Source organism: Aristolochia californica, unplaced genomic scaffold (genome assembly GCF_029961685.1).
Source record: "Aristolochia californica isolate CCGP_79_NKW_82.1479 unplaced genomic scaffold, dmAriCali1.0.hap1 SCAF_14, whole genome shotgun sequence".
Taxonomy (NCBI): domain Eukaryota; kingdom Viridiplantae; phylum Streptophyta; class Magnoliopsida; order Piperales; family Aristolochiaceae; genus Aristolochia; species Aristolochia californica.
The window spans coordinates 8,320,804-8,333,522 of NW_027181815.1; the positions used below are offsets into that span (position 1 = coordinate 8,320,804).

Below are 12,719 nucleotides of genomic sequence, written 5' to 3' on the forward strand. Positions count from 1 at the left end.
GGACAAAGAACTAGAATATGGTTGATAGTCTTGTCACTGGCACCACACAGGTGGCAAGAGAAGTTGGTCAAGGGAGTGCCTCTTTTGCTCAAATTGTCCAAAGTCAAAACATTTCCTTTTAGAGCACTTCATACAAATAATTTCATCTTGTGAGGGACCAAAAGGGGGGAAGCTTGGACAACATTAAGATTACTTGTTATGCTGCCACCCGAGAGGAGTTTAAAGCAACTAGCAACAGAGAATTCCATCTCAGCTTCAGGCGCCCAAGTGGGAGTGTCATCCATAATCATTTGAAGGTAAAGGTTGCTAAGCTGAAAGAGGAGGTTTGAGGCAGCTTCAGCTTCATCATCGTTTAGAGCTCTACAAGACCCAGGTCCCAATTTGTGCTGGATTCGTTGTCATTGATGTTGACCTCAGCAATAACTCTATTAGATTTCCTAGCTAAGCAGAAAAGGCTGGGGAATTGTGTCTTGAGTGGTTGCTACCCAACCCAAATGTCGTGCTAAAATTGAACCTAGTTGCCTTGCCCCACTAGAAAGTGCATAGCCACAACGATTTTTGGGAAAATCCAAGCAAATTAGACCAAAAGAGGGGAAAGTTAGGCTATGTTGCTTTCCCCTAGCCACCATTTGTGCTCACTTAATCTGATTTTGTGGGCCACAAAGTGCCTCCATATGGTTTCCCTGCATCTATTGATCTTTCAACACCATTTCGGAAATAAAGCTTGATTCATTGATTTGATTGGCTTAATGTCTGATCTTTTAATCGAGTGATGCTTAAAGCCTGCTTCCAACCCTCTCCAAAGGAAGTCCCTCATGATTTTTTCAATTTTCTCGGCTACACTCATCAGCCAGTCGAGGAATGATAAGAAGTATGATGTTATGCCACTAATGCATGAACTGATGAGGGTGAGCCTCCCAAATTTGGTGAGAAGTCTCCCTTTCCACGTTGATAGCCTTTTTTCAAGTCTTTCTAGTACCGGATTCTGAAGGATTTTCTCTGGCCTTGAGGAGAGGTAGGCCAATGTAAGAGGCTGGAAAGCAGCCTGCTTGGTATCGGAGGATGGAGGCCAAGGATTCTAAGTTCTATTGTCCAAAATTGAAGCCATAGAGGGTTGATTTGTGCCAATTCACTTTCTAACCTGAGATGGATTACCGTGAGGTTGAGGATTTGATCCTAGGTTCCATTGACAAATATGATGGTGTTGTTAGCAAATTGGATGATGGAGACATCCAGGGAGAAAATGTCTGTCCCTGGTGCAGCCAGACGACCTATCGTGCTCAGTAAAGAAGCCCCACAAGGCTCTCTGCCACAGTGTTGAATAGGAGAAGGGAGATTGTGTCTCCTTGTCTTATGCCTCTGGATCCTTTGAAATAGCTGCACCAACTTCTGTTTATAAGGATGGAATAAGTAGCCAATGAGACATCTTAGAATCCATCTTCTCAATCTATTTCCAAAACACATACGCATCATAACTTCGTCAAGATGCTGCCAATTCACCCTATCAAAACTTTCTTGAATCCAATTTGACAATGAGCTCAGGTTCTGAGCTTCTTTTGAATGTATCAAAGTGAATTGGTAATCCTAAAACTTGTCCTTAACTTCCCTTTGAAAATCCTCCTTTGGGAAATCAGCTAATGGCAATAAGAGAACACACAAGCAAAGAAGGATTTTTTTTTTTTGAAATAGTGCTGAGTTATATTAAAAAACTGCAAAGAGCAAAGAAGGATTTGAACGCTCAATTCTATGAAAATGCTCATTGTACAAAAACTACTTGCTCTCCAAACTCGATTTCTTTTCATCTGATTTGAAGTTCGAAATTTCTATTGGTGTATAAAATAATAAATGATAAGAAATGAAATTTCACTTTGGGCGAAAACTATTAACAGCCTTAATTTCTTCCTGTTATTCTTTTTTTTTTAAAGCAATTAATAGCCCCAGTTTTCAAGAAGTGAATAGATGTTCAAATAAATGAGAAAACAAACCTGAAAGTTTCAGGGTCATTTGGGTTTCCAAATAGAGAATGCTTCCACTGAAGCCCATCAGCATCATTGAATGATCTCACAACTTCAATCTGCATAAGACATAGGTCAGAAGGTTTAAAAACATACAAAGGTGAAAAACAGAAGAATCAAACAATGTAAAACAACGATCAGTTTTTTATTCTCAGATAAGGTTTTGTATGCTTGGGGTTCTCACTATGGTAAAGCATACCCAAGAAAGGCATCACCAAGAACTATTGGACTTCAGTTCAAGTTATTGGCAATGTCCTTATGGTTGAGCCAACTACTATTTGTCGAGGGGATTAAGAACACAAGGATGAAACAAGCTTTAACACATGATTATGGAATAGAATGCAGCCCTGTATGGATACGATACAAGATCAAAGGCAAGTTCCATTATTAGGCTTGCTTTAAACCTTTATTTTTTCCACAAGCAATGAAAAAACCACAAAATAGTCCAAATTATACATTATAATAAAAAGAAAAACATCATGAATTTTAACTGTCTTTACAACATTCAATGTCATTTCACTACTTTTGCAGTTTTATTTGTATATGTAATCTTGTTCTATGCATTGAATTATGTCTATGGTTTAATTTTCATGTCTATAGGATACATACTTAGCGAGATATAAGGAGAATAAGCATTATTGTCTGTATAGGGGTATTCTTGTAATTTTTCTCAAACACTAATCATTAAATAGAGCTGGGGGTCGTGCACGACCCCTCCAAGCTCTCTTTTGGAGCTTTTCTCAATCCCTCTCCTCTCCTTCACACTTCTCTCTCCTTCAACCACCTAAGACCTCAAATTTTACATGGATTCAGAGTAGTAGATCACATCTAGGAGCACCTTACTACAGTTTTCCATCAGATTTGAAGATGACGACCTCCTAGAAGAAGGGCACAAAACCATCTCTTTTTCTCTGCCATAACCTTAGGGTTAATGGTTTCTATTGATTACCAAGTGATCTTCTATGATTTAATTGACCTAAGTGGGTCTCTATTGAAGATTCTTGGAATGTGCATCACCCATCCCTGTTATTGTGCTTGAATCATCCCAAATTTGGCTTATGTCAGCTCTAATTGAGGGGTAATTTATATTATTCTAATTGAATTGAAGCATTGTGTCGGTTTCTTGAACTATCGAAGTGCGCACATCCTATCTTTTGCCCTAACCCTAATTCTGCAAGGTGGGGCCCACTCTGGTAATATATTTGGAAATTTTTTGGAAGTGTTAATTGGTTATTCTTTGATTCTACATAAATAATATAGCTGAGTCAGGAAAAGTTTACACTCTATCTAGAGAGAATACATGATATAATTGTGATTACATCTGAGAAACTAATAGGGTCTAATTATCTTAATTGGGCTAAATCTGTCAGACGGGTAGAAAGAAGACAATTTATTAGAAATGATCCTTTGGTTCCTACAGATGATGATTGGAAGACAGCCAGGTTAAGACCTGGATTGTCAATAGCATTGATTCTACATTGAGAAATCAAGTGAAGAACTGTGAGACAACAAAGGCCCTCGAGTCTCTATACACTCAGGAGAGTTATCTTTCTCGAGTTTATGAGCTATATACTAATTTCTTTGGGTTAAAAAGAGAACATAAAACCATCACAAAGTACAACAATGCATTCCTTGGTATATTGGCAGGAGATCAAAAGGAATTGAGGAAACAACAAAATCAGCCATTGGCTGCAAAATTTCTTGATGGGTTAGGCGCTGAATTTGATATGATAAAGGCCCAAGTATTAGCCTATGATGAGATACCTACTCTTTCTACCACCTTTAACCGTATTATGATGGCTGAGAAGACTGTGGTACCTAAAGCAGGTTTTGTGATTATTGCTCGGGTGGCATCCGGGGGCTGGCTGTGGTCTATGGCCCTACCAGATATCGTCAGCGCAATTCCTTTTGGGAAGAGCTACATGATCTTCTTCAACTCTGGTCAAGGCTAACTGCGGGGCATTTCAACGCAATCAGATTTTGTAATGAGAAATCCCCTCCAACCACCTGTATCTCTTCTTCCATGCCAAGCTTTATGGATTTCATTGGAAGTTGTACACTTTTGGAGATTCCGATGTCAAGAAAGACATTCACTTGGTTGAATGGGTAGAGGCAACCCATACTCTCAAAGCTTGACCAGTTTCTCGCAAGTACGGATTGGCTTCAGCTTTACAACAATGCATCGGGCAAGGTCCTTAACCATGTGGGATCTGATTATTGGTCAATCCTCTTGTCCACCTCTTTTGGAAGATGGGGACCGGCTCCATTTCATTTTGAAAACTAGTGATTGTTGGATGTTGATTTGATTGCCTTTTGGCAGAGTGGTGGTCAAGCTTTAATGTTGATGGTAGATCTGACTGGTTCCTCCCTCAGAAGTTGAAACTCCTCAAAGTCAAATTGAAAACCTGGGCTTCTAATCTGATCTCCTCTCTTCGTGCTGAGAAAGACTCCCTCCTTTCCCAGATCGATATCTTGGACTAGACTGATGAACAAAGGTACCTCTCGAATGCTGAATTTTGCTTCTCGAATTGACCTTCAGATCCGCATCCAAGCTATTTTTCACTTGGAGAAAGTGCGGTGGAAGCATCATGCCCGTTTCCATTGGTTGATGGAAGGGGATACCAACACAAAATTTTTGCACTTCCAAATCTAGAGGAGGTTTGGGTATTCGACTCACCAAGGATATGAACATGGCCCTCCTCCTCAAGTGGATTTGGAAATTCAGCACTGCTAGCAATAACCTTTGGAGACCAATGGTGACTTTCAAGCTAAACTAGCAAGAGCCCCGGTGGACCTCGGGAGGAAGGAGATATGCCCTCTCTCCAATCTAGAGAGCTATCTATCTCCTTCTCCCGTTATTTTGTTCGGTCATTCGATTCCACATTGGTAACGGTCACTCAATTCGCTTTTGGAAGGATTGGTGGGTTAGCTCTAGGCCATTGTAGACCTCCTTCAGTAATGTATGGTGAGCCTCCACCTAGTGTTGTCTCTCGGTTGTTGATGCTTGGATATCAGATGCTTGGGACCTCCGCCTCCGTCGTGGTCTTGATGATGCGGATGCCCTCCCCCCAAGGGTAAATTCATCCTGTGGAGTGTCGGGCTTAATAAAATCCTCACTGTTGTTGTCGTGGTAATCATAGTGTGCGCGCTTCTTTCCCTCTTTGTGGCCTTGATAAGGAGACTATCATCCACCTCCTAGTTTCTTGCCCCTTCTCTTGGTTGGTTTGGATGAGCATTCTTAGTCGGATTGGCCTTCAATTATGTATGTTGAGAGATCTCTTCTCGATCGGCTGTTTGCTCCTTGGGGTTTCCTTCCCCAAATTGGGCAATATGATCATTTCAGCTTGTGTTGCCATCATCCCCTGGGGTATCTGGATGGAGCACAATAATAGGCGCTTCAGCGCCAAACATCTCTCCCAGGATTGGGTCACCTCCCCCATCATTGGCCTCATCTCCTCATGGCTTCATTCTAGAAAGGAGTTTTCCTCTCTATCAGGGCACTCACTCAGGGACAATTGGAGTGCCATTGCTCACATGGGCTACCCGACGAAACCTTTATGCAAGAATGGCAGCCTCCTCAATTGGGCCTCACCAAGCTGAATTTCAATGGTAGCTCCCTCAGCAATCCTAACATAGCAAGCTTTGGTGGTGTCTTTCATGATTCTATTGGCAACCAGCTCATGTCCTATTCTAGGCCTATGGGTATTTCAGATTCCACTTTAGCTGAGCTTCAAGCCCTCCTCAAAAGGTCTCACCATTTTCCGCGAGCATCTCTCTGGTCCGCTCCACGTTGAGGGAGGCTCTATGGCTATTTTTGGATAGTTCTCCTCTCCCTCCTCTCCACCATGGTGTCATTAGGATGTTTATTACTCTGTTTTAGACATTCTCCCCCACATTACTTGTATTTGGTTCCATGTTACTAGATTTGCTAATTCTGTAACTAAGTATGGAGTCTCCCTCCAATCCCTTGTTGCAAGGGGTGTGCTTCCCTAGTTTGTTGTTTTGCTTCTTTGGCTAATAAAATTATCACTTTCTCAAAAAAACAAAACAAAAAAAAGATCTGTGAATCTATTTTCCATCCCAAGAAATGGTTTCTCAATCTGATTTTTTTAGAGAGAAACCAAAGGTCATGCAGAAAGGTTGTTGCATGCAGCATTCCAAGTTTTTAAGCCCAACTTTTCATTCTTTTTTTGAGGTGCTTTTTTTTCTTTGCCCAAACCTCATATTTACATTCAAAATCTAGTGCAAGTCTCTACTAAAATGAGTCCTTTTTACAAGAGTATTTTTTCATTGGAGTTTACGTTGCTTTTGTTTCAGGAAAGTTTCCTGATTTGATTCACGGTTGTCTTTGTGCTTGAGCTCTACATAATTTAGTTTCTTGTTTTGTTTCACAGCTGTCTCTGTGCTTGAGTCTCTACCAACATAATCACAGTTTCATTAACGTGTCTATTTTCCTTACATTTGCTGCTACATGTTTATTTGTTTCACGCGACTACTGGTTGTTGTTGCAATCTTGAAACTATTGAAAATCTTACACTGGCCCCACAAGTCATGGATTGATCTTCCAGCACCTTAGTATCCTGCTCGTGTGTACCAGAATGGCTGCTTTTCGTTGCTTCTATTATCAAATAATCTGATGTCAATTTGTTTTCAGGGTTTTGTCACCTCAGCTTGTTTCAAACAGCAGATGCTTGCTGGAGAATTCAATTCAAATCACTTGCCGCTGGAGGTGAGAACTTAGTGCATTATGCTAGGACTCTCTCTGCTATCGTGTCAAGTATGTTGGAGGCAGCAACAAATAGTAACTTAGTGGTCTATCTTATCTTCTCTTTCTTGTCTTGGATAAGTAGAATTCTAATGTCATTATTACTTGCAAGGATGTGATCTCAGTTAATTTTTCCAAGTGCGGTGCATTATTCATCCTAATCAATACCTCTCTTGTAGTCCATGCATATGTATATGGGATGAGTTCATGTTCACGTGTAGGTTGTGAGACCTCTAGTGGTACTCATGGAAGCCCTTTGTGACAAGTTTTCTCTGAATTGAAGGGTTCACACGTGTTTTTTTGCTGCTTAGAAAGAGTACATCTAAGCAAAATTGATGAGCATAGTCTTCTTCCTTGGCTTTGGTTTTTGTCACTGCAAGGGGTTGAGTTATTGTGTCAGTGCTTGGTAGATGATGATCCACTTATTTGTTGGAGGATGGGATTTGTTGTCTGGCTAAGAGTGATGTTTCTTCTCTCATATACATTATGGGCAAGTTGGGTCTCTTCGTGTCATGAATCCCTAGCTTGAGGGGAAGAAGTAGAAGTACAGAGAAAGGATATATTTTGAAGAGCCTAAAATGAAGAACTCCACTGGTGCTCAATTTTTTTCTTTTATCACAAGTTGGGTCTCTTCGTGTCATGAATCCCTAGCTTGAGGGGAAGAAGTAGAAGTAAAGAGAAAGGAGATATTTTGAAGAGCCTAAAATGAAGAACTCCACAAGTGGTGCTCAATTTTTTTCTTTTATCACAGTCAGTGACTAGAGATAAGTTTTTTAAAACATCCAAGAACGGGGAGAATGAAAGATGAAGAACTTGTGTGAAGGGCCAATTGGTTAACAAGTTGAGTTAGAACGAGCTGAAGTTGAAGAGTTGTAAGCCATGGAAGAATCAAGTGGAAAACATTTTTCTTCTTTCTTATTTATTTTTATCTATATGCAATGTACCAAGCTGAAGTTCTAAACTCCAGTTTGAGGAGTGTTTCAAAATATAATTTGAGTTTACATAGATTTCTAAGAAAGTGTTTTCTATAGAATTTTATTTCCAAAGGTGTAAAGGGAATAGGGACATTAATGTCTTTTATCATTGTTTTATGTTATAAATAGAAGAAGAGGAAACTCTAAAATATCCCCTTCCAGAATTTCAATGTGAGTTAATTCTTTTCTGACTCTTTCTTCACCCAATTTGCCTATTTTCTTCATTGCAAGTACATAAATTTTTAGTCTATGAAGAGTTGTGGAGTATTGATAGAAATTTAATTTTAAGAATCTTGAAGGTGGGTGTATTTTGGTCACTGACTTTTTTTTTGAAATAGTGCTGAGTTATATTAAAAGGCTCAAAGGAGCAAAATTACTATTTTGGTCACTGACTGATTATAAGACCTAGTACATATTAATATTAGGAGTCATTTGGTCCTTTTTTTAGTTCTCACCAAGTTAATGAAGAAAATGGAGACGGGTCAATCTTTCACCTTAATCTCCTCTCTTTCGCTTACACAAACACTTTGATCTGCTTCACTCTGTTTTCATTAAATGATTGACTTAACTACAATTTTACAATATCAATTAATTATTGCTTTCTCGGATAAAAAATGACAACATTTACTCCAACTCCAACTTGCCATTGTGTTTTACAGGGCATTGCTCCTGTTCAGTAGGTATGTGCATGATCCATCTTAAGAGAGAGTACTAAAAGGTACTTGTCTAAAAGCAGTATAGCCCAAAAGTTAGGTTTTTTATTGTGCTATTCATTATTTCCTGTTTCCTCCTATTTGTTTGGTTTAGCATTAACCATAGGAGGGGATTTTTTTAATGCATGTGGAATAGTGTTAACCTGAGCTTTGCAGGTAATTAAAGGGCCATCACACAGTTTCATCAGCAAATTGGAGTAACGACATACTAATCAACTCCAGGGATGTTAATCTGTAGAAGGCACTAAAATACCTGTATGGCTACACGAGCAGAGAATTTTACAAGTCCCTCTTCGGTAAGTTTCTCTGAGGCACTCTTTCCACGAATTGATTTGGATGAAAGCTTCAATGTATCTCCAGCTCTATGCCGAGCAGATAATCCTTCTTCAAAATGCATCTGTCACAGGTCTAGAAGTGTAAAAGACCAGCAATGTTCCATTCAAGAGAATGTATGTGATCAATGGATAACTAGAAATGTGTATTATTGTACAGCAAAAAGAGAACGCAGTAGGACTACAAATGAACTAACTACAATATTTAAATTGGGTAACTTACTTTTGCATGTTCCAAATGCTTAATAGCTTCCTCCTGAGAAGAAGAATTCATGAATAACTGAATGCAGCAAAGTCCAGCAGCAACATGATCCTTCTTGATAACCTAAACCATAAATATGTAGGGTCAGATTTTCCACAATTACCAGAACTTCTAGAAAAAAAAGATCATTTCACACTATGCACTCTAAAATGCTTTATTCAATACAGCCACTTAGGTGATGTATTTCCAGATATGGTCTAATTCCAATAACATTCAACACAACTTGATGGAATCTGTTAAAATCTACAGTATAATTGCCTTTCTTAAATTTTTGTTGAAAACTTTTTTTCAAAAGGAGGCAGCCCACTTCTACCAGGCCGCCCACCCCACCTCCCCATTTCTCCTTGCAAGGGACTGAGGGCTTCTGGTCAAAGGTGAAGTGGCCCTCTCAGTCAAATATTCAAAATTTTCTCTCAAATAAGGGAATATGGTCATTTCTTTTTCCGTTAAGAGTATACAAACCAACTAGGTCATATTTGCCCTTTAGATCCCAATTACATGATCAAATTTGGAAATGTGGCATCTAACAAGGACATATTTGAAAACTACCCAAAAAAAAAAAGATTACTGTGCTTCAAATAAGCCAAATATGTCCAGAAATCAACTACAAGAAGCTTATCTGTGAAGGGCCTCATGAAATATGAGAACATTATTAAAAGAGGTTATTCAGTACCTGAAACTTATAGAGGTGATTGAAATGCCTATGGGTTTCACAGTAGTTACATATTCGGGCCAGAGCAGCAGTTGTATACTGATTCACAATAGGGTCCGGAGATGCAAGTCTTGACGAGATTACATTCTCAAGAACGGGTACTGCACCATAACCAATGCAGTGTTCACACAAGTCATCTATGGTTCCGTAGTCAGTTGCCAACGGATCAGATCGCTGGGGAGAAGAAGAGGATGTGACTGTCCCATGTGAAGATGGTTGAGGTAGGGAAGGGGCTCCATTTGATGGAAAGAACAGCATGCATGCATCATTGTAGTGGCCATGCCGGAACATAAATCCAAGAACTTGCTGGCGTGCAAACTGCATAGTGAGAGTTAAAAACAAATCTTTATAAATTTACACAAACTACACAAATTATATACATTTTGGATTCTTTAGACAGGAGTAAAAGCCAAGAACCACATATCTCTGCATCTTACATCTTGCAAGTAGGTAACACATTCAGTGTATCTGACATTGTCCAGGTTGCTTCTAGGACCTTCATCAAAATCCAAATAAGATGCAGACTGGCTATTCGTAGCTTCTTGCGACTGTCTAGACCTCTCTGAACGAGGAAATGTTGATGGCATATATAACACATTAAGATATGCATCAGCGGAAAGAGAATCATCCAAGATTGTGGGTGCACTTTTTGCCAGATGTTCGTACCTGCAATATTATCTCAAACAGTAAACATATTTACCATAATGTTGCAATTTGGACAATGATTATTAGCTGAACTACATCTACAGGATGCAATATCTTGACAAAAAAAATGCTACCATAACAATTTATACAACATGTTGCCATCTCTAAGGGCAGTCTACACCTGCCTTGCATCTAGATTCATGGCTTAACACTCAGCCTGAGTCCAGGTTCATCCTAAAATAACTAGCCAACGCAATGAGGGTTTTTACCAACTAGAATCCACAAGATGTTTAGACACAGCGAATTGTTGAGAAATCAAGGGGTTTCTTGCAGAAACCCTAAAGGGCACAAGTAGGGAATAGGAAAAAGGTAAGACAATGCTGGCATTCTTCTTTCCAATCAATAGAATGCCAAATTACAACCTAATCTGATACTTAAAAGAGACCAAAATAACCGTATGTCCAAAACCCTTCATTAAAAAATTACAGAAAATCAGAGACAATAAGGAACCAAAACAATATGTGGGGCTATTCCTACATCAAGTTTCCTGGCATTAAAATATGTGGAGCTATTCCTACTAACAATAACAAAGCGTTGTAGGCAGCTGAAAGCAAAAACAAACACCAACGAAGTGGCAATAGCCTGTTAGCATTCACTTACTAAAGGGGTAAATTAGTCAAAAGGGAGTAAGTGGGCGATGGGGCATTAATCTTAAGTAGAAGTGCAGATTAGTCAAAGGATTAAGCAATTAGATGGTGCTATAATTGTGAGAAACTTGACGCCAAGTAGTCGCTTAGTTTTGGACGTTCTTGTGAAATATTGAGAGAAAAAGGGTTGAGAGAAGAGGAGGCAGCTTTTGGAGAAGTCATGAGTTCTGGATTAGTGTAAGGAACAAGACCCCTAACCCCTTTTATTAACTTAAGTGAGTTGTAAAGGAAAAGACTCCTCTACCCCTCTAACATGTACACCTTTTATCTCCATATATACATGTACAAAGATTATGAAAATTGGACCATAGACACATCTAAACTTCATGAAACTAATGACACTCTTCTAGATCCAATTGGAATATTATGAAATGACTAAAATACCCCTCCAATACTGTTAGAAAATCCACTGAAGGGCAATGTCGTCATTTTGCAGTCTATAAAGTCCAGAAACTACACTACTTTATTCTATGTACTTTGTTTAATCTCTAGTGCATTTTTTTATGTAATTTGGACAAGTATATAGGGAGATATAAGGGTTTAAGTGATTTTTAAGCGACTAGGGGCATTTCTGTAATTTGTAACTCAGACCATTATAAATAGCATTTGGGGTTGAGCTCGACCCCACACATAGTCATTCTAAACTCTGGTTTTCTCCTTCTCTTTTCTCTTTCTCCTCCTTCTACAAAGCCCTAAAAGTTATTCTTTTACATGGAATCGGAGCAGTAGGTCCTGGTTAAAGTCTTTCCGCTTTCTCTAGACCTTTCATCAAAGCATGCGACTTCAGGAAAGAGGATGTTCCAGCATCTACCTTGACTGTTTGGTAAAAATCTGAACTTTTTCCTTCCTATCTTGTCATAACCCTAGAGTTGATGGCTCCTACTGTCTACTGAGTGGTTCTGAACTACTTGCTGGTCTATGACAGATTACTAAATAAAAATCACTTTTTTGGAAGTCCAGCACTAAGTCCTTTTGCCTGTGTCATCTTCTGGATTGCCTACATCAGCCCTGATCTATGGTTTGTTGCATGAATTTGTGCACTTAAGCACTTAATCCTGGAATTATACCTTAAAAGAGAGTTTTTTACTTGAATTCTCTCTTTGTCCTTGTCAAGAGCCTGTTACTGGGCTAGACTGCCTACGTCATCACAGGGACAAGTGACGTCAACCCTAAAAAAGAGAAATTTGAGATTTTTCAGAGGATTACCTACAACAGCAAGAATTGTGGGTTAGGGTGAGTTGGGTCTTCCAATTTTCAAAAACCGTAATTTTTCCCTGCAAGGTGAGGCCCCGAGCGTGCGCACATTATCTTATGTGTTTTTTGAGACTGTTTAAGGTGCATAGTGGCCGAATCAGGTAAAGTTTTTTCTCCATCAAGGGGATCTGTAAGTTCAGAAGGAAGGGATACTTTCTTTATGCCAGAATTATTTATGTTGGTCACGATCAATCATTCCATATTTGAGGGGCAAGAAAAAGAAAAAAATTCATTAGAGATGACCCTCCTGTCCCATTGAATGAAGACTGAAAAGCTGAAGATAGTCAGGTTATGACCTGGGAACTTAACGGTCTGGATCCTGATTTGAGAAATCAGATTA

At 39.3% G+C, this 12,719-nt stretch overlaps 1 protein-coding gene across 4 annotated transcripts in view; it reads right to left on the minus strand.

Moving 5' to 3' along the window:
• LOC137950873 (uncharacterized) overlaps positions 1-12,719 on the minus strand; it is a 125,189-nt gene that overhangs the window by 19,807 nt on the left and 92,663 nt on the right. For all 4 annotated transcript variants that reach the window (XM_068797529.1, XM_068797530.1, XM_068797531.1 and 1 more), the window contains 5 exons: positions 10,211-10,439; positions 9,735-10,091; positions 9,023-9,124; positions 8,721-8,864; positions 1,986-2,074 (listed from right to left, as the gene is read on the minus strand). In XM_068797529.1, coding sequence (XP_068653630.1) covers positions 1,986-2,074; positions 8,721-8,864; positions 9,023-9,124; positions 9,735-10,091; positions 10,211-10,439 — 921 coding nt within the window. The remainder of the gene's footprint in view (positions 1-1,985; positions 2,075-8,720; positions 8,865-9,022; positions 9,125-9,734; positions 10,092-10,210; positions 10,440-12,719) is intronic.